This window comes from Oryzias latipes, chromosome 14 (genome assembly GCF_053564925.1).
Source record: "Oryzias latipes strain Hd-rR chromosome 14, Olatipes_Hd-rR_3.1".
Taxonomy (NCBI): Eukaryota; Metazoa; Chordata; class Actinopteri; order Beloniformes; family Adrianichthyidae; genus Oryzias; species Oryzias latipes.
In genome coordinates, this window is record NC_136250.1 from 20,368,487 (window position 1) to 20,390,473 (window position 21,987).

Genomic DNA, 21,987 nt, shown 5'->3' on the forward strand with positions numbered 1-21,987 from the left:
TTTATTAAGCTGTGCTCACAGCAACTCATGTAATTCCATTCTATTTTATTCACAAATATTTAATATTTAACAGTTTCTGAGACAAGGCCAAGCTGCAACGCGTCATCCACTCAGCAGAGAAGGTGATCGGCTGCCACCTCCCGTCTCTCCAGGAGCTGCACATCTCCAGGACCTGGAGGCGGGCAGCCAGGATTGTAGCCAACCCCTCTCATCCAGGACATTATCTCTTTCGGCCCCTCCCTTCTGGCAAGAGGCTCCGGTCCATCAGGACCAGGACCTCGCGCCACAAGAACAGCTTCTTCCCCACTGCAGTCAGCCTGCTGAACAGTACCCCAACTCCCCCAGGTGACCCCCCCCCCCCCGCCCACCAAAGGACTGTCGGTGCCACTTACAGGCCCCACCATCCCAGCCCATCTGTGCTCCCACTTTAATTCACCTTACTCTACTGTATATAGTGTGTTGTTGTTGTTAACTTAATTTTTAACTTATTCTTAATTGCACTATACACCAAGTCAAATTCCTCGTTTTGTAAAGTGCGCTCTACTGAACCTGGCAATAAAACTTTTTCTGATTTCTGATTCTGATTCTATTAATCATTGTTTTTTATTCATTCAAAATGCAATTAAATCAATATTTTATCTTTTTTCTTTTCCTTTTTCTTTTTTTTTTATCTCTTATATCCTTTTTTATAATCAATGTTTGAACTTCTTTTCCTTTCTATTGTCATGGTTTCAGTTTGTTGTCTTTTTTTTTCGCTTTAGTTCTTGTTCTGTCTTGTTTGGTTCTGTTTCCTGTTTTATTTTGAAAGGTTTCCTGTCTTGTCATGTTTCTTGAGTTTTACTTCCTTTGGTCCCCATCTGCCCTAATCGTGTTCACCTGTGTCTTGTCTGCCCTGTCTGTATATAAGTCTTGTCTCTGCCTTCCTCCTGTGCTGGCCATTAACTTCTGCTCATGTTGATCACGTCTTCTTGTCTGGCGTCTATGTCCCTTGCCATGCCACAGTAAGTTTTTGTTTTTAGTTTTGTCATCCTGCTCTGCAGCGCTTTTTGTTAGTTAAATAAACCCACTTGCCCTGAACCCGTTTGCCTCCCGTCTCTGCGCCTGGGTCCTACCTGCTCTCGAGCCTCCCCCCCACACGACATCTATACATCCAATGAAATTAAACTACAAATCAACAAACACAACTGATAACAAATGTCTCTAAAAAATGATGTGTATATTTGCAGAACCTTAAAAACACCAAACAAATAACAAATGCTTCCCAATTAAAGCACAAAAAATGGAACACAAAATGTAAAACCCAAGTTAGAAATTGCAATTTGAAAAATATACTTTTTTCAGCAGCTTTTCAAAATCAATCACCAATTCTACTCTTCTGTGGATGAAACAAAGAACTCCAGAACGATGAAGCCATTTCTCTAAGTCTCTCTCACCTTCAGTTTTAAACAAGGTCTGTGAAAATCCACCATACATTGGTCACATGAACTCAGAGACCTGCTAAAAGTGCACAATTGTAAAAGCTCTTTTATATAGACAACTGTTTGTTTGCTTAGAGCTCTAAATATAAAAAAAAATGCTTTTCTATCACCTAGACAGATGGAGAACCATATCAACTGGATTAATAACAGGGTGGCATGTTTAGACAACATGAAGCTGTCCATCACATTTTTGACCTAAACATGTAAACACATCCTTGGCTCTGCGGTTAGGAAATGGTATTTGGGAATCTCTTTATACCAGGAGCCAGCCTGGCCATTGGAACATCGCCACAGTGCCCATCCAGACTGGGACAGCAACGGGGTCCACTTCAGAGCCGTGAGCTGCTGTGTTTAACTCCAGCTGTCCCAGCAAGGGAGACAACTGCAGCAACATCCACTGACCAAGCTGACAAGCCCTGGCAGAAAAGATCCCCACAAGAAAAACACTGGCTCAGGCAGGCTGGTCAAAAAAAATAGTTTTGCCATTGTCTTGCAGCTCGCAGATCAAGTGGTTTAGTTTTCCAGTAATGTCAGTCAAGAATGCAAGTTCAGATTCACAATGTTCATATTCCCCATATTCAACAGACATCTCCTCCAATAGCACCTTAAAAATCCTGTGCTGTTTTGCTTTGCAGCTGAGGTTGTTTACGATTTTCAGAATAAGAGTCATTATATGTCCAGAGCCAATCACTTCTGCACATAAGGCCTGCTGGTGAATGACGCAGCAGTAATGCAGACATTTTGGAAAGTCTGGGTCAGCTTTAAAGTGAGTGATGAAACCTGTTTGTCTATTGATCATAGCAGGAGTCCCATCTGCAGTCACTGCTACCAGCTTTTCTAATTGTACCTTTTTCTGAACAAAAACTCCTTCACCGTGTTATACATTTCAACTCCTCTTGTAGTTGTCTGTTAGGGCAGATGTGTCAGGAGTTCTTCTCTTGTGGAAACCAAAAGCTATGCTGTACTGTTGCCGTCCACAGACTCATCACACTGGACGTTAACCACCTGCACTTTGCAAGATCCCGGTCCAGCTAATTGGCCAAGTTATCAGACATAGCTGACACTCATCTAGACATTGTAGTGGAAATTGAATGAGTTCTATTGTTCTCATCCTTAGGGACAGTGATAGCAATTATCATCATTGCTTGAATTTTTTTCATGCTATATGCAAAAGTCTTTGTCCCTTAAGGCAACAGATTACAGCCCCCCTCCCCCCCCCCAGGCTGCTGTCGTATTAACAATAGCTTGGAGCTCCAGAATGGACAAGAAAAAACGACGAGAATGGCTCGAGCAGGGCGTTGCTCACGGGGCGGTCGCTCGTGCCATGCGGTCGCACGTGCTCGGGCCCGCTAAATGCTACTTGTAGCTTTAATTATTATTATTATTATTATTGACTTATTGTTGGGTTTTTCTAAATAATTTAAATTACATGTCAAAGAGGTCTAAAACTCCTAAATGTTTACAAATAATTTTTTTTAAATTCTTTGTAATAATTTTTTTATTTGTAAGAAGTCCTGCAACAATGCATTTTCATTAAAGTTTGAGCTTTTAAGGCTGACTGTTTCTCTTCTTTAACAACAACAAATGATGTATCTATATATATATTATACATATAAATATAATATATTTACATATATGTATAAATATATATAAATTGTAAAAACATATATAGTATATAAAAGCTACTTAGACACCACTAAAAGCAATAGAAATCATTGTCATGTGGGCGTCGTCGACCTCACCAAGATGGCGTCGCGCTCCGCCACCGTCGGCCAGGCTTCTAAAGCGGGCGTGTCTCCTCTAGTGATATAACTCATTGTCATGAACCAATCCCCCTCCCACACTTATGGTGAAACAAAAAGAAACAACATAAGAGGAAGAATAAACTAAGGTGGAACAACAAAACTGATATATGAAAAGAAACGTGGGCAAACAGAAACACTCATGCTGAGCCCTAATTAGATCAAGAGACCGTATCCCACAATCCCCTGCTGCTAACAGACCTAAAATGCACATGACCGGCACTACAATATTATTATTTTTTTTAACTTTATTGTACAAAATGAAAGTACAATACAAAACACAAATTTACAAATTAAACTTCAGATATGACAGGGGAGCATTCTTTTGTTCGAATCCTCAAAATAAAAATGACATCAAAAATCGTATTTCTTTGTTACATTTCTTTAATTTTATCAAAGCAATGAAACATAATTCATTGATATTGTAGTGACCTGGGGGTTAGCCCCGCCTTCAGCCCCTAAGGCTCATGGGTTTTGGGGTAAAACCTTGAGTGAGAGTGTTGTGAATTGAAGTCATTTCCATGCTGTTTTGGCTGTGTATGTGTGGTGGAGCAAACGGGCTTGGTGCTGGAAAGGAGTTTCGGTGTGCTTCCTGTGTTCATCTGCTCTAGATTATCCAGGGTCATGCTGTGTAAGGTGCACGGAAAGTTCTCCAATAAAGCCATTTTGCTAACAGTTTGGCCTTTCTCTTCCCTGCTAAAGTTATGTCCCAGCTGAGTGTAATGATATTGTAAATAAATTAAACTTGCACAATAGAGCAGTAACGTGACGCGTCATTCCCCGCAGAATGCACTGCAGGGCAAATAAACATTTAATCGTTAATAATGCTCATTATGTGTTTGAAGCAACTTAATAATTTTGATAGCAGGCTAATATAGCTAATATAGATACACATTGCATGTGTTGCCTTCATTAAAAGGCTTAAATAGGGCTTTTAATATTTTGCGGCTCCAGACATATTTATTATTTGTTTTTTTCGTCCAATTTGGCTCTTTCAACATTTTGGGTTGCCGACCCCTGGCTTAGGACTATCAGATCAGGGACTTTAAACACATTAAGACAATTTTAATCATAGTGCATTTGATCAAATATATGCTTCCTCTTTTTCTGAAGCATTTACTGATAGACCTCTGAAAAAAGACATATAATACATGTGCATGGAAAGTCAGGGGACTGTGCAAGTGAAACTGGAGCCAAATATAAAATTAAATGGGTTGTGTGAAACCTACAATTGAGCATTAAAAGCTCGGTAAAAAAAAGTGAACAATTCTCGTTTTCTTTCACCTAATATTTGAAATAAGCACAGCAGACCACAGAACTAAGACGTAACCTTGACTATAATATATTTTTACAATAGCTAATGTCAGGCTAACACATCTTGGCACATAAAGCTTCATCAGAGCATCTGCTTTTGGCAGAAGACCCAAACAGAGGAAGGTTATACGAGGAGGCACACCTGCTCTGTGTATTTTTCACTGCTTGATCTCATTATCATCAAGTATGTTGTCGTAGCCGGCCTGACAAGCTGCTGCTTTCAGCGGATTAAGAAAAGACTGATGAAATCTATATGAGATGCTTAAACTGATAACACATATTTATCACTGCATGCATTATCCATGCATCTGTTTAAATGTCAGATTCATTTCTTTAGGAGTGCAAAGATAAAGAAAATAGAAGGAAAATTCAAATTTAAATTTAGAGAGGAGGACATCCTCAGTACATGTTACTTTTCTATCGGCCAATTAAGCACTATCATAAATTTTCTATTAAGCTTTTTTAGGGCTACTAAAGCAAAAAATGTAATCAACTCGCATTTTAAAAGTTTGTCTCTACCGTTTAATTAATTTAACTGTTAAAATCCTGCATATGAAGTTTTAAATGGTGACAAGGTTTTAAAAAAATCATAAAGCAATTTTTTAAGGTGGCTCTGAAGTGCAAATCACATCAACAAATCACTCAAAAACATATTGAAGTTCACAACGGCAATTAAATAAGCAAAATAAATACCTGAAAAAACATTACAATTTAGAAATCAAAACAAATTCCAAAAAACCAAAATATTCAGAATATTTCAGAAAACAAAAGTAATTTCCAGAAATGTAAATGACATGTTTAAAAAATGAAACAAAATGAGAAACCCAAAAAGGTAGGTACTATGGGACATCACTGATTGGATGATGACGTTATTAATATTTGACAGAAAGTGATAGAGGATTTGCCACTGATCATAAAACCTTTATAGGTATGCACACATTGTACACTCGTTCAAAAAATCAAACATAAAAACTCAAACTACATTATCCAATCAAAGCATTTTCTTGAAATTTCTTTGGTTTTCCACATTTGTATTTTATTTTAGGTATTGGTTTCAGTCATTTAGTTTTGATTTATAAAATGTGATGTTAATTTTGTAATTATGTATTTTGCTTTTTTTAATTGTGATCTTTAATATGCTTTTCAGTTGAGTAATTTGATGATGTGATTGGTACTTCAAAATGAACTGTTTAAAGAACAAATCCAGAGTTTTTTTGTTGACACATCTGTTGTCGTTGTGTAGTTATGCTTCAGATTCTATGTCACACAAACAGTACTGAAACAGATGACTTGTGTTTTTTTTTTTTTTTCGTTTTCCTTTTTTTTATGGAGACCTGAAGGTTTTTTAAATAAGCACTGAATGTGGGACTCCCAGTGGTCTTTTAATCATAATTAATTACTTTTAAGGCAAAGATAAAAAAAAAAGGTGTGTCGTTTCCTAGGACATAGTTTCTTCAGAGCAGCAGTAGTTCATTAGAAATTCACCTCTGAATTGTGAGCGGGACTGTGCTTATTTCCCATCATCCCTTTGTTTAGACTCTCCCGCTAGCTTACAGCCCTTTCCAACCCCAACCATTATAATTGCAACAAAAATGTTGAGCAATATTGGAGCTAACCATATTTAGTTTTGAGCCAGATACCAGTTCAGACGAGGATAACAAAGACGTACCTGGATAGGATGCATCAGAATGGAGCGGGTTGGGGGAAATTGTGGCCTGCCAAGTGTAGTTTGTACGTAACAACTACAAGCTTTTTCAAACACTTTTTCGTCTGCTCCTGATTCACAATGATTTGAATAAAAAAATATTTAGAAATGCAGATTTAAGCTTAATTTTTGTATATATGTCCTCTATTATGAGACAAATGCTAAAATGAGGAAAAACGAAAAATGTTAAAAATAACAAAATCATTATTTTCATGGGAGTGGGTCTTTAAATAGTGATAGTTATCAACACCACTTGCATTTAAGTGAATTTTAAACATCAGTTTCATTGCTTTCCTCCACATGTGGCCTGGTTTCTCAAAGGGCCATCATTTTCCCCTTTAGTCACTGTTCAAGACATGGTTTTTTTCTTTTCAACAGGCCAGCGGAACTCACACATACCAGCATGTTCGCAACTTGACCCGTTAACAACCTCCACCACAGAGCCTTAAAGAGCAGATGGAATCTCAACACGTACCTCCAAAGTCAGGCCTTAAACGGATGTCATATCCCTTCAGCAACTTGTCCACGGTAGTCTTGGCCACAGACATTCCAGTGTTTCCTGTGGAGGAGCTGTGGGGAGGGAGGGGGGTGGGGGGCAGAAACCAGAGGTGTGACGACCATTTTCAAACAAGGAAAGTTAGCATCTCAAGTGTATGCTTTGAGGTGGAAAAGGAAAAAAGGAGCTTCTTAAAAGTCATGAACACTTTTAAAAAAATGCTTTATGGTTAATCCCTGTGCAGAAAAGTGGCTACTTTCTGCAGCTTATCATGAACCTTTGCTTGAAGCTGTTGCCTTTATACCCCACCTGCCCTGCAAAAACACCCTGAGCCTGGAGACCGAACTCTTAACAGGTATTTTATACTCTGCTCAGGTCTAAGTGACGCCTACAGCATTGATGCCATGACCTGCATCGCCCTGGCTGAACCTGCTCTCCAGCTGAGGCTCCTTGTTAATCGGGAGCCAAGTTTGAGGGAAAAAAGGGGACAAAAAGCTTCTCTTGACAGCCCCACTATGAGGCTCTTCAATTAGCTGAGAGCCAGTGCAGGTGCTCAGTGCAGGACTTGTGGCTTTTGACACCTGAGAAGCAACCTTGCGGCGGCTAAAAAAAAAAAAAAAAAAATCAGCCTGGAAGGCATGAAAGATTCATTGTCTTTTCCTCCTTTGGTCAGGTATAATGGAATCAAATCTCTCCAAGCACTTAAATCTCTTAACTGAGTCTTCTGGTTGCTGCAGACAAGGAAACAGAGTATGGGCCACAAGGGATGTACATCAGTGTCTTCCAACATCAAAACAATAACAGAAGTGAAGAGGGAATTCTGGGCTGTGATGGTGTTCAGGCAGCCTTTTGCAGAAATGTGTGCTGTAAACACTGAAAAGCTTTGACACCAGCTTATAGCTTATTTATTAAATGGGGGGGGGGGGGGGGGGGGGTCGAGACTGCCTCGTTTCTGAGCAACAAGATGTTCTCAGATTATGTTCCACTGATCTGATTCTGCAGGGGGGTGGAGGTGGAGGTGTTGAGGAGATCACAAGAGGTTTGAATGGAACTTTCTCCACAGCTCCCCAACACCTAATCAATGGCGATCAGTTGATTGATCTCATCATCCAATCAGAGGCTGCACCTGCTGGGACTTTCTTCTTACCAATCATGCATGTTTAAACTATTATGTGATATATATATATTATGTGATATATATATATATATATATATATATATATATATATTATGTGATATATATATATATATATATATATATATATATATATATATATATATATATATATATATATATATATATATATATGTGTGTGTGTGTGTGTGTGTGTGTGTGTGTGTGTTGCTCACGCGCATGTCTTTACTCTCGCGCTTGCAGAAGAGAGGGGGGGGGGGGGTATATCATAAGCAGGCCTGGGTACCCCGTTAATGCGATTTGCCACATCTACGGCTATGACTGATCGGCATTTTCACCCCCCCCCCACCCCCTGCACACAAAAAACAACAACAACATTTTCTTACCTTTGCACAAAGCAGACGAAGGACAAAGCCGCCAGAGCAGAGAAAATTCCACATAATTTATCTTCTTGACGACCCAACATCTCCACAAATCCTTAGGTATAGTTTTTATAATCCAACCAGTCCAGCGGTCCTCCCCCCCCAAAATAAATGTACAAAGTAAAGTCTGGCAATTAAAAACGGATAGGAATAATAAGAATAATATATATAGAATAATAAGAACTGCCTAATAAAGATGATGGGTAAACTGGTCTACATCGACGCATGCGGTGCCTTCACCATCCTGGGCTTCTCAATCTTCAAAAATGTGCTACTTGGCCCCCGCTGTTTTCCCCAGCTATGGAAATCCGTACAGGTCACATAGCCCCTCGACCAACACCAGGAGATCAGACATCTCAGAAATAAGAGAGGTGGTGGTGGTGGTGGTGGTGGTGGTGAGGGGGGAAAACAGCATGCACAATACTTTTAAAAGTGATGACAAGTGCTCTCGGGAATGGCTGAGCTCCTGACAGTCAAATTGGTGGATGAAATTTCCCAGTCCAAATCTGCAGGAGAGGCATGGTTCCAGCGGGGCTCAAGCGCCAGTCTCCTCCAATGCGCGATGCCGCTCAAAGAAGCTTCTTTACGCAGGAAATGCTGCTCGGCTGAAGGGGAACGGTGGCTTTCAAAAAAAGGAAAATTGTCATTCCTATTTTTTTCTTCTTTTTCTTCTTCTTCTTTTTTACCCCCCTCCTTCTCCTCGTTGCTGCTGCTGCTGATGTAGATCAGCGCAAAGCCACTGAGGGGAAAATGCACATTGGGGGAAAAAAAAAGCACTGGGCAATATCTGATGCAGACGTCAGAGCAGGCTATATCACTTCTCTGCTGGATAAAGAAATAAAATGAAAAATAGATGCTGAGAAATATGGATGCCCCCTGACACGCAGATGGATCACCACGTCGGATTACATGTCAGAGATGCTGTTTGGAAAAGTAATCCTGCGCGCGCTGCCCTGCGTTAAATGGCTGTTGGAGACGTTCATATGCTCGGTCGTCTTCTCCACAAAACGCACGACCAGTGTCCAAGGAGACATGACGGAAGGAGAGAGAGGGGGGGGGGGATCGGAGGCTGGGAGGAAGGGGGATCTCTAGCTTTCTTCCCTCCCCCTTTTTTATCTTAGTTTAAATTAAAATAATGTCCCACTGAGGGGGGAGAGGGGGGACACCTAAGGTGAATTCTCTGGTGACAGGCTGTTCTTGCGCTAAAATCCCGTTGTTCCGCAAAAGGATTCGCACCACTTTGTCATATTTTTTAATAATCACCTATAAAACACAACTTAAATAAAAAAAAAATCAAAAACGTAAACATCCTCTGAAGAATCACAAGATTCACACAAGCTTATGTTTCATACAGAGGAGGCGGTTTTCTTCAGGGATCTCTGTGCTGTCCAGTTGCTTAGCAACCCAGCCAGCACTGATGCAGTTGTGATGATTCGAAGGTTATGCGCAAAGGCTCATTTGAAGGAGTAGACCCAGCGCTGCCACCACTGTGGTGTCAGTGGGACAAAAGCAGACAGCAACTGATGTGCCATGCAAGCCTGCCGTAAGGATACAGGGAACACCGCTGTTACCGTGCACAAAAAAAACTGAGCACAACATGGATCAGAATTCATCTTCAAACATCTCTGCTGTGTTTGTCACCAACTTCCCATTTGTTTAAGATTCTTGAAAACCACAAAGGATTTTTTTGATCATCTGCAAAAAAGAAAAAAGAAAGAATGTGGTCCCAAACTTTACAAACAAACTTTTTACTTATGTCTTTTTGTGTTTTATTTGCATATGAAGGAGGAGCCTCTTGAAATCATTCTGGAGTCATTAGAGATGTGCCATAGACTGGCATTGCAATTACACATGTCAAAGGTTCACACCATGACTGACTGCGACTCGACACCCAAAGTACTTAACAAAACATGATCTGCCACCAAGTCAGCCTGATTATCACAGTTGTCCCTTGTAGCATCACAAGATTTTGCAGTAAGGCGAAACAAAGCAGATTTGATGGCAGAGATAAACTTAGGTTAAACATAAATGAACACAGCTGGTTTTTTTATGTTTAAATAAAAAACACAAGGATTTTTACAATCAAAACATTTAAAAAGTACTACCCTTTAAAACTGATAAACAGAAATGTCAAATAATTTTAAAGAATTAGATGGAAAAAAATTACTTTTTTACCACTTTAGGTTTGGTTTCCAGGCAGCTTGACTTCAGGTGTATTCAGACGAAAAAAATTATTTGTTTTGGCTGAGTCTGCTTAATTTGGTCCGGATTGAGTCCTGAACTGGCTGCACGGTGGTGCAGTGGTTAGCGCTCTTGCCTCACAGCAAGAAGGCCTTCGGTTCAAGTCCCGGCTGGGGGATGTGAACAACATCAGTGGGGGGACCTTTCTGTGTGGAGTTTGCATGTTCTTGCATGTTTTCTTCAAGGTCTCCGGCTTCCTCCCACCGTCCAAAAACATGCTACATGGGTTAATTGGTCACTCTAAATTGTCCATAGGTGTGAAAGTGAATGGGTGTGTGTTTGTGGATATTTTACCCTGCGACAGAATGGCGACCTGTCCAGGTTGTCCGCTGCCTTTGCCCACAAGTGGCCAGGATAGGCTCTGGCAGCCCCGTGACCCCGAAAGGGAAAAACAGTTAAGAAAATGAATGAATGAGTCCTGAACTTTGCATGTGGTCTGTATTCAAACTGCCCTCAAGTGGACTTTCCTGTTTTCAACCAAAGCTTGTAAACAAAACCTTGGAAGATCCTTTCAGTCAATGACCCAGAAGTATCAGGGTGGGGTAAACCAGCAAGAGGCAGAAATTTTGGAAGTCCTGCACTTTGCAATTTTTTCCCGGGATAGTTCACTGATTCATATTTTATATTTCGCTCACCAACTTTGAATGTCTGTATCAACGTCAGGTACAACACTTTTTACTGCTGCTTTGATACGGCGGAGGCATGCTGCAAGGCAGTTATGAAGGTACACTGTCGGGAAAACAGCATGATGCAATGTTTGTCATATTAAAAGTTGTTTTAATTAGCCTGCATTCATCAAACCACATTTCAATGAATTACTCTGTTACTCATCGTCGTGGTGTCATAGCATTGTTTCTAAGAGAATCCTGTTAAGGAACTACAAGGTAGGATTTAGGATGACGTCACAGCAGCGCCAGGTGTTTGCTGCGTAACGAGTCACAGAGAAGCATTTATGAAGCATTTTCAGCTGTGTTAAAATAAATGTTCTTACAAGTAAACAGTTTGAACCTTTTTTCTGTTTGCTAACACGACAATCGTTGCTTTATATTTTTCTGCAGCTCATTGGTTGCTTCATAACTACTTTGTTTACATCACGTGACGACCGACTACGGTGGCCGTTTTGGTCCAGTTGTTTTGCTCCAAGCACGGAGGCAATTCAGACTCAGTAATCTCAGAACAAACCGAAACTTAGTCAGATTTTACCTAAAAGCAACAATTGTGTGCAAAATCATGACATTACTTTTGTTACTAACCTGTTAACTCCTGGCAACAAAGCCTCATGAGATTTACTAGGGAGTAGCATAGTTAGAGTAAAGACACTCTACCAAACATGAATTTCCTCCTGTATTTGTATGGACCTTTAGCTTTCATCTTTTCAACCTATTTTTGCGCCACTGAAGTCTAACAGAGACATTACAAAACAAGATGAAGACATAGAGGAAGTGAGATGATTGAATTGCACACTGGTAGAGGCCAACCAACTGGACATAGTAAATGGTAAATGGCGTATACTTACATAACGCTTTTCTACCTTTCTTGAAGGCCCAAGTGCTTTACAGTCACAGTTCCATTCACCCACACATTCACACACTTGTGGGGGCTCTGCTGCTGGACACTGGCATCTACCTGTAACCACCAGAGGCAGTGTCTTGCCCAAGGACACTTGGACACATGTGTGGGCAAGGCAGGAACCTAACCTACGATCTTCTGATTAGAGGACAACAGCCCTACCTTTGCACCATGGCTGCCCTGGTGACATCATAGTAATGGTGAAAAAAGAACAGACAAAATTAGGGGTTTCCCTGGTATGTTATAGGTCCTACATTTCCTCTGGAAATACAATTTTAAAAGATCTGTGACCAAGGACTCCACATCATATAATCTCAATGTCTCAAAATGAAGGATTTGTGGTGAAATTTGCAGCCGTGCATTAAACATGAATGACATTTCTCTTCTTTTGCTCCCAAATTTGACAATGGTTCTCTGGTTTAGGGCCATGTCAAACAGCCAAAACTCAAATTTTTCACATGAAATCTCAGTCTTATTCTTGGTACATGTGTGATGTATATAATTCATAAGTGTTTCTTGTTTTCACATTCGTTGATGTGCACAGATGTGCATTGAGAGTTTTGGCTAAAGTGTCTTTACGTGAATTCGATTTTAACCAGTTCAAAATTCTTGGTCGGTTCAGTCGGTTGAATTACGCAGTTTACATGGTATTTTACGTAGTTTATACACAGTTATTCGTGATTTTTCCAAGATGCATACCGACTTTTCATATACGTATGTACCACCAATGTATGACTTTTATATCACGCATACGGCGCACATATGATGTTAAAATGATATAAAATCATTAATAATTTACACGTAAACAGCGTGACAATCACGCATGTTCATATTCTACATCGATTTGCGTGTTCTTTGCGTGGTTAATTCGTACTTCTTACACGGTTTTAACATGATTAATTTCTGAAACGTTTGTGAAAATTTTACATTAAGACCACAACATTTCTCACTCTTTCCGAGTATATTTACGTATGACCAAAATTCTTTTGTGCAAAATGTGCAACATGTATGTAGTGGCTGTGTGAAACGACCTTAAGGCATTTGGGAATTGGGTCTTGCCATAGGTATGTAATCGGTCTGACATTTCATCTTGAAATACTCTGTTAACGTGTTTGTGACCAAGGGCTTCCCCCTTCTCAACATAATATAATCTCAATTTCTCAAATTATAGGACTTGTGGTGAAACTTGAAGCCTTGCAATAAACCTGAATGACATTTCTCTTCTTGTGCTACCAAGTTATTCTACCAGTCAAGGATCTTACAATGGTTCTCTGGTGTAGATGTGTGTAAAACTATATTCACACTGCCCTCAGTCTGAGATTTTTTTTCCAAGCACATTATTTTTCCTGCTTATCAAGAAAAGATGCTGACTTGTTTTTTGCTGACAATACAAACATCTGCTCCGGTTTCTGACATTCCAATAACTGCTAGCAGCTGTTGAGTTTGCCAGTCTTCATGTCTTCGGTTTGGCAGCCGTTGTGCAGAGCAGTTGTGCTCTCTTCTGAAGACGTGTTTTATCTCAATGGAACTTGAGAAGTATGAAGGAGATGGTGCTCTCACTGTCCTGAAGAAGCCAACACAAGAGTAGCCAATTCAATTCCCGATTTTATATTACTTTGCATTGTTGGCCACATTGTTCATTTTATATCACAAAATCCTATTTGTATGTATGTGTGTGTGTACATGTATGTACATATATGTGGTTCAAAGGCAGTCACAATCCAGCAACGTCATAGGTAGTCATATGTCGGGACCTAGTTAACCACATACTCCAAATGCTGTCCGTCTCTTGGCACTCTGACTCTACACTCCTCTAAACACACTCTTACTGACATTACTGATGCCATCCACGACTTCACCCGATTACTAAAATTTGCTATAATTGGCCTTTATGACCAGGATGTCCACATCTTTGGAATGTTCACATTCCATGCATATTTTTTCCTCTTATATCCACATGTTGTATAACATGTGAGTTACTGGGTCACCCTTGCTCCTCAGATATAAATAGCATCACATGGTTAATGCATTGGTGCCTTCCAGTCACTTGCTTTTTCCCCCTGCTGTTTATATCTGTCAAACAGCCTAATCGACTCTAAGTAACAAACGATGCATTTAACAGATGTGTTTAGTGATGTCCCTACATGGTTCATCCGCTTTTCCCACAGCTTCTCCATCGGTCTGTGACACAAGTAAATATTTGTGTGACTTAATGAGAGTGTATTTAACAACCACGTGTTGAGGGAATTCATGAACTGGGTCTCCCTAATAAAACAATATATTAACAGATATGCCTTTGTTGACTAGGCTTGGATTACTGGTGTGTGGCACTATGGACATCAATTCAATCCAGCATTCAGTTCTTGTTGGTATTAATTTACCATAATGCTACATACAGTTTGGGCTTGGAAATGCTCATTCAACGTTGCTCATAATTCTCATGCAACGTTGCTCATAACCCAATGCTCATAAAACGTTTGCGTCCATGTATCGCTACGCACATTTTTGGGTCAGTTTTCAGGCTCTACATGCAAAACGTCAAAAGTTGAAACAGTTAACTTTGACCAATCAGGGACTCAGATTTGGTAGTGATGTATGGATGGCATCCTTTTCAAAACATGAAACTACCAACTGTTTGAAAATTGATCATGGAGGATAAATTAATAATTGCAGTTTGTTCCCAGCTAGAATTCTATGACACCAAGTCCTCTATATATTAAAATAGAACTGTGAAAGAAAAAGCCTGGAGAGAGATTCACAAGATTTACACAGCTTCAACATTTCACACCAAGCCTCTTGCAACGGTAGGTAACCCTTGTGCTATCCTAAGCACTTTAACATTGGGAGTTGGGTCATCTAGACCCACTTGACAGTGGGCTGAACCTTTTTTCTTCAATGATTTGTGAACCTTACCGGTGTCCATGTTACATGAAATCTTTCCACCTTTATCCACCTTTGTCATGGTAGGAATAACACGTCAATGCAAGGTGGGGTCTTCTAAGATAGCACAAGGGGTATATGCGCTAGTATTGGCGACAGTCCAGTATGAACACGTACGATAAACGCGCGTGCAAAAACCCATGTTCAGCACGTTGTTAAACATGCCAGATGTGCCTGGTGTGTTTAGCTTAATAGTCAAAACTAAACCATTTTTATAAATGTTGAATTTAATTATTTATGCTCGCTTTTGAGTTGACAGAAACAGGACAATGTGACAATGTGTTGGTTCTGTCTTTGGCAGCTGAGGACAATATAGGATACATTTTCAACCGTAACTGAAAACCTACTTCTATTAAAAATTAAATAAAATAATATTTTTCTTAAATACGTTTTTAGTTTGGGGAAAAAACCTGAAAACTCAGAGAAAACCCATAATCAAAATTTAAGGACATGCCACCAAGAAAGAGATTTCACAGTGAATAAAAGTTGTGTTTCCCTATTTGAACTATAAAAAAAGTATTTACCATATTTGTCAGAAGTCTTAATTTCCTACTATCAACTGGCTTAGAACACTTGAGACTCGTCTGAATCGTCCTCCCAACGTGTTCTACAATCGGTGAGGTTTGTGGCTGCTGGTGAGGCACTAACTCTTTCACAGTCAGATTTACAAACCCAATTTATTTGCCAGCCACTGCTTGTGTTTCATGTCTCATATCAGCATTCTTCCTAAAATCATAGCTGGTACATATTGGGCCAATGAAGACTGTTTAATGTATAGTAGCGCAATATGACTCCAAAACAAACCAAAGGGGGATGCTATAAACAGGCTTTAATTTTAGTATTGGCTACTTTATTGAAGTCTTAATTAATAATTACTAAATGAGAAAATAGCGGTGCATGTTTCATTGCTAGATATTTTTGATTATTAGGTGAGTGTTTTGTGTTGAAACGTTCCCCAAGCCAGACAGTATAGTATTAGTAGAGGATTTGAAAAAGAACAGTTTTATATTTTAACCTTGCAATTTAAAGTTGTTACCTGATAGTTTTCTGACTGTATTTGTTTAAGGATAACATATAATATGCTTGAGGAAAAAAAAAATTAACCAATAAGAAATTACCAGTAATTGGTATTGAATATTTTATTCAAATGTAATCCCAAAAGTTTAGTTTGGGCCTTCTCTGAAATGAAGTCCATGCACTTCTCCTGGACAAAAATCGCAATGACTTTAGTGTGAAAATCCTCTTTTAGTTTTAAAAGTGGGACATTGATCATCCACTAATTATGACTTCTCATTTTAATTGGAAAAACAACTATTAGACATTTTAAATGATATTACACAATTATTTGTTGTCAGTCAGAGCAAAACTTTAAATAACAGACTCCTACTGAACTTTATTAGCAACCACCAAAGAACAAACATGAGCTCTAGTGCGTCCTCTACATTGAGGCAGAGTTACTGCCTGGTCTCACCGCCTAATGTGTAAAAAAATGCTTAAAATGTTTAATTTTTCTAAAATAAAGCATTACATTATTAGCCTACATTTATTGAACTTACTTCAAGCATTTAGCCCAGTTTTTCATGGGATTGTGCCATCTAATGCAAGGGTTCAACACGTCACAGCCTACATTGTCAATGAACAGGAAATATGCAAAATACACAAATTTCAGAATTAAAATGATTAAAATCATACATATAAATTACATTTATGGATCACATTAGCCCTTGTGCTATCCTATGGGGTCCAGTTGACCCGATCCTTACATTGACGTGTTATCTCTACCATGACAAAGGTGGATAAAGGTGAAGAGGATTTCATGTAATCCATGGACACCAGTGAAGATCACAAATCATTAAAGAAAAAAGGTTCAGCGCACTGTCTAGTGGGTCTAGATGACCCCACTCCCAATGTTAAAGCGCCTAGGATAGCACAAGGGTTAATGAACATTATACATCTCACAATGGCAGGTGAGGGTGATGACAAGTGAGGCACTCCTTCACCTGCCTCCCCTGACTGTACGTCCATGGTCTCCAACCTTTTTTAGTTACGTTTCTGTGAGATATGAGACAGATGAGACAGACAAAAAAATCATGAATCCCCTATAGCAGGGGTCACCAACCCTGTGCCCGCGGGCGCCAGTGCGCCCGCGAGCACCCCTTGTGGCGCCCGCAGGGAATGCACCCCAATTTTTTTTTTTTTTTTTAATTGAAGCAAATATTCAACAAACAACCACGGCATGTCTATCAATGACAACAATATCAATTCTGAGATAAAGGTAGACAAAAAAAACAAACAAATATAACTTAAAAAATAATAAAGTAAGGGTCTATTATAAAAGTTTAAATAGATCAAATAAATTACACAATATCTGGGCGTTCTTGTGATTCATGTAATGTAAAGATTTAGAGATTAGGTTGAGACATCCATTAATGTGAGGTTTTACCTTTAAGAATTTACAAGTATGAATAAAATGCTTTGAAATTACAATCAGTACATTAATCAGAAAGTCCAGATTTTTGTCAATTAATTGTAATCAAATTTTAATTATATTCCAATTTAAAGGGTTAATGATGATATCTTTGGCTTTAAGCCAATTATGAAAAGAAGACCAAAACTTTTTTACATGCAAACATTCGAAGAAAAGACAACCATTTCACCGTTTCTAGATCATTTCCACAAAAGACACAAAGATCACTGTCCCAGTTAAAGCGAGAATGTAAAAAAATGATTGGAAGGCTAAATATAATTTAACGGGAATGCTCCAAAAATAGCACTGCTCATATAGCAAATCAATATATTGTGGTGATCTGGGGGTTAGCCCCGCCTTCAGCTTGACTCATGGGAAGTGGGGAATCTTGGTGTGTTAAATTGCTCACCATAAGTGAGGGAGCTGTGAGCAGAATTGAGGTTAATGCTGTTTGGCTGGTGGTGGGGGTGTTCAAAATAAACAGACAGATATGATTGTCTGCTAACTTATGTGAGTGTCATTTTTGACAAACGGGGGTTGTGCTTTGCATGAGGCACAGGTAGCTGATTCAGACATGTCCAGTGGAGCTGCTTCTAAATAAGAAGATAGTGAATCAAGACTTGAGCGCAACGGTACCGGCCTGGATATTAGAGGGTAGTGATTCAGTGCTTGCTATTGGTAATTGATGCACTTTAGTTCTGCTATTGTGAAATATATGGCAGAGTATGGAACGGCCTGAAACTTACGAATCAGCGTTCCCGCCTTTGAGAAAAAGGCGCGTGTGTGTGTGTGAGGAGGAGAAGGGGAGGGGTAGTGGGCGCAGCTTGCGAGGTGAAACGTCGCATGGAGACCATTGCGCTACACCTGGATCATGGGGTAGCTTATGACTCAGCTCATTTTAATAATGTCATTCTTTACTAATTATTGCGGACATTTTCAATACTTGTCTGTATTTTCCATATAAATTTATTTTTACGGTTGTTTAGTTGGTGATAGTTACTTATAAATAAAGACAGCAGGTAATGCAGGCTGGAAAACAGCTGCATTTTTTCAGACCATGAATAAACAATAAATAATTTGTTTATGAAAGTATTGAGGATTTTGGAGGATTTTTAATGTTGGTGTTGCACAAAATTAGAAAAATGCTAAATATTTTTGGAGTAATCCCAGTGATGAGCTCTATGATTTAGTTTTTAATGTTTTATGAGACCTAAACATGATTTTCACAATAACAGGTTTTTTAAATAATCAAATCCCTCTGATACATTTCACAAAGACACACACAGGACCAAAAACACACACACAGGACCAGAGGCACACACAGATCATCACACACCAAGTAGAAATGAACTTATTGCTAAAAAATGATGTCAGGAGTTGAGCTCTAAGAAAATGACAAAAGAGCAAAGAAAACGGAATAATTTGATTTATTATTTCTAATTATTATTATATCCTGGCTTTGTTTGTTCATATTTGCATAATTTGACAGAATATATTTATTATTCTGGATTAATATTCCTGTCTGTTTTTATTCACATTTATGTTTAAAAAGTTAAAATTAAGTTAACGTTTTTAAAGGTTTAAAAGTTTAGCTTTAGTGTGTTCAATAAATATTTATCTTGTGTGGCTGCAACTTAAAGACTGTTTTGGATTTAGGCCCCCTCTGCAACTGACTTTGACCCCCCTGTAATACGAGTCTAAAAAATTCATGCATGTTTTTGTGTGTAAAATGAGCAAATAAAAATAAGGCACACAAAAGGAAGTCCTCAAATTGTGTTTTTTTTTTTTTTTTTTTTTGGGGGGGGGGGCTAGGAGGTTTTTAGTGGCGCCCTTCATACCACTTACTGCGAATAAAATAGCCCTCGGTCTCAAAAAGGTTGGTGACCCCTGCCCTATAGACTGGTCAAACTAATGCTGTGGCCCTTGTCCTGTACTGTAAAGTCAGGATGAACATTTCTATGTACTTGTTGCTTTGACGAATAAATCCACCTTTAGTTTTCAGGAAAGTAGATGCAATTAAAACAGTAAAACATTCATTTGAGTTAAATCTGCTTCTTTTTGGAAACTGAAAAGTGCTCTTTGGACAGAGACTTGATTTATTGCCACTTTGTTCTGACTTCACTGAGACTCTTAGGTTCCCATAGACAATATTAACCGTGTATGCGTTCCGCAGAAAAAGTCAATTGCTAAATAATATAAACAATGGCCTAAAAAAAATACCTTTTTTTTAACTTTTAATAGTTATTTGGGTCAATTTGGAGATGCAGTAATAAAATTGTGACGGAAATGATAAAATTAAAAAGCACAACAGAAGATTCTGATGAAAGATTGACGTAATGTTAGATCAGACACGTGTTTCATGCTGTCCTCCTGGTGAATACATTTGCTGAGGTTCAGCTCCGGTATCCATTGCTTTGAATTCACAGACGGTCAAATCAGCAATAAGAGCGCTCATCCTCTACAGAGCCCACGTGATGCTCAGAAAATATGAAGGCTTTACTTCAGTATACATCACAGCACTCATTGACTGCAATGATGAGTTTTGAGGCTTTTAAAACGCACAGGTCTGGAGCACTACTTTGACGCATGCTACCAGGCAATTGTTGCTATGGCAGCGCAGTAAGCCCAATGAAAGTGCAGTGTGCTACCTATTGAGGCTGAACTGCACCACAATGTTCCAAACACTTTTGAGGATCTCTGTTTACATTCAAATTGGACATTGAACGGGAACGTATTTGTCCAGATGATCTGGTCTGTGCAGGAAGCACAAAGAGGGAAAACATCACAGAATTCCTGCACTTTCTGCTCCATCTGCCCATTCTTCTAACCCGAAATGCTCATATGCCCTTGCAGCCAAGGAGCAAACATGGCAAAAAGCAACTGGTCTCCAGAATTAGCATGGGTGGGATGCAATACCCGATGCTAAACAGCTATTGATGGTGGGCAAATGCTAAAATGAATCTAAAATTCTGTCCCCCTTCTCACCCACGCTGCTTTGCAACTCTCAAGGCTTTTCATTTATAGGACGTGGTGCATATTTAACCAGACCTCTGCGACCTTTTATTGATGCAATCAAATTAATAATTAAGTGTTTGTAAGGGTTCGGCATCGGGTTAATCTTCTCAATGGGTTTTCAATTTCGCAGCAGCAAGTCTGCGGAGATATTACGTCATCCGACAAAGTCTTCAGTCGATTTTACCTTCTATTGTTCTTTTTCTTGAGAGAAAACAGATGTGCTCTTCTGCTGCTTGCATTTTTATCACAATTAAATCCTTTCATTTGAGTTTATTTCGAATAAGCTTCCCATTACTGTTTTGCAAACAAAGCTAATATCTGCTACATCTTTCTGAAAACTCAAAATCTTTTATATGTTTTTAATCAGATGTTAAAGCTGGATGGAGCAACCAGCAGTTGCCTTTGTGAGACAGCGACAATGGTGGAGAACACCAACGCAAACACGGATTCCCCTCATAGATTCCAAAAATATGTAACACTGCTGAAATAGAAGCTTTTCAACAGAAATAGCTGCGTAGTATCCCTTCCTCTCTTCCCATACGTGGGATTTCTGCATGGAACTCCTACGGGAAAGGGTTAATAAATTCTTCACACAGATAGATATTACCATGGAAACAGCTGCCTGACTTTTTGCAGCTTGTATACACACAGGAGGGGGAGAAAAAACAATGGTGCCAAAGGTATTTTAAAATTCCTTGAGCAGATGCTTTCCAGCACACATTTATAAAAAAATTAAAAAAATTACGAGTGGAGTCGAAGCACAAAGAGTGAGGAGTAGCCTAAATGCAACCCTCCCCCTCCCTTCTGCTCTGTCCTCCTTCCCTTTTCTCCGTTGTTCAAATTATCAAGGGATGTGATTGACATTGGAGATACATTTTCACTCACTGTGGAGTTTATGCATTCAAAAATTTGAGGTCTGGATGTGGCAGATGAGAAAAATGCTTTTCTATTTCTTTTGCAGTGACAAAGTACAAGCACTCGACTCTAAAACACACACAAAAACTCAACAGAGAATATTTAATCCACATTATGAGAGCGGCAATGTGCCTGGCAGTTTATCCGACAAAAAAGGATAAGATGGAGAGCTGATCAAAACCAGGCATTGCTGCACACATGCAAGAACGCACACACTGCTAACTAATCGATACTTTCAAACATTTCAGACCTAGTTTTTAAACATTTAATATGATTAACCAGATTTGAAGTAGTTTATATCTTTCCAAGTTTTTCTCAAAATCAGAACAGTTGAGAATTATTTTTTGTCACATTATGTCACATCTAGAAAGAAAATTATTATTATTAAAATCAATCAAAATTATTATTCTCCATACACTTGACAGTAGAAAAGCTAAAAAAAAAACTTTGGTAATTTTGGTTAAAGTTTAAAGAAATTAAGTTAAAGT

At 39.0% G+C, this 21,987-nt stretch overlaps 1 protein-coding gene across 2 annotated transcripts in view; it reads right to left on the minus strand.

Annotated features, from left to right (window-relative positions):
• gabrb4 (gamma-aminobutyric acid type A receptor subunit beta4) overlaps positions 1-9,410 on the minus strand; it is an 85,553-nt gene extending 76,143 nt beyond the window's left edge. The window contains exons 1-2 of one of the 2 annotated variants that reach the window (XM_023962348.2): positions 8,317-9,410; positions 6,775-6,869 (exon numbers count right to left, since the gene is read on the minus strand). In XM_023962348.2, the coding sequence (XP_023818116.1) occupies positions 6,775-6,869; positions 8,317-8,396 (175 nt within the window). In that variant the 5' untranslated portion in view covers positions 8,397-9,410. The remainder of the gene's footprint in view (positions 1-6,774; positions 6,870-8,316) is intronic. The other variant, XM_023962349.2, reaches the window with a different exon arrangement.
• Between the last annotated feature and the right edge of the window lie 12,577 nt (positions 9,411-21,987).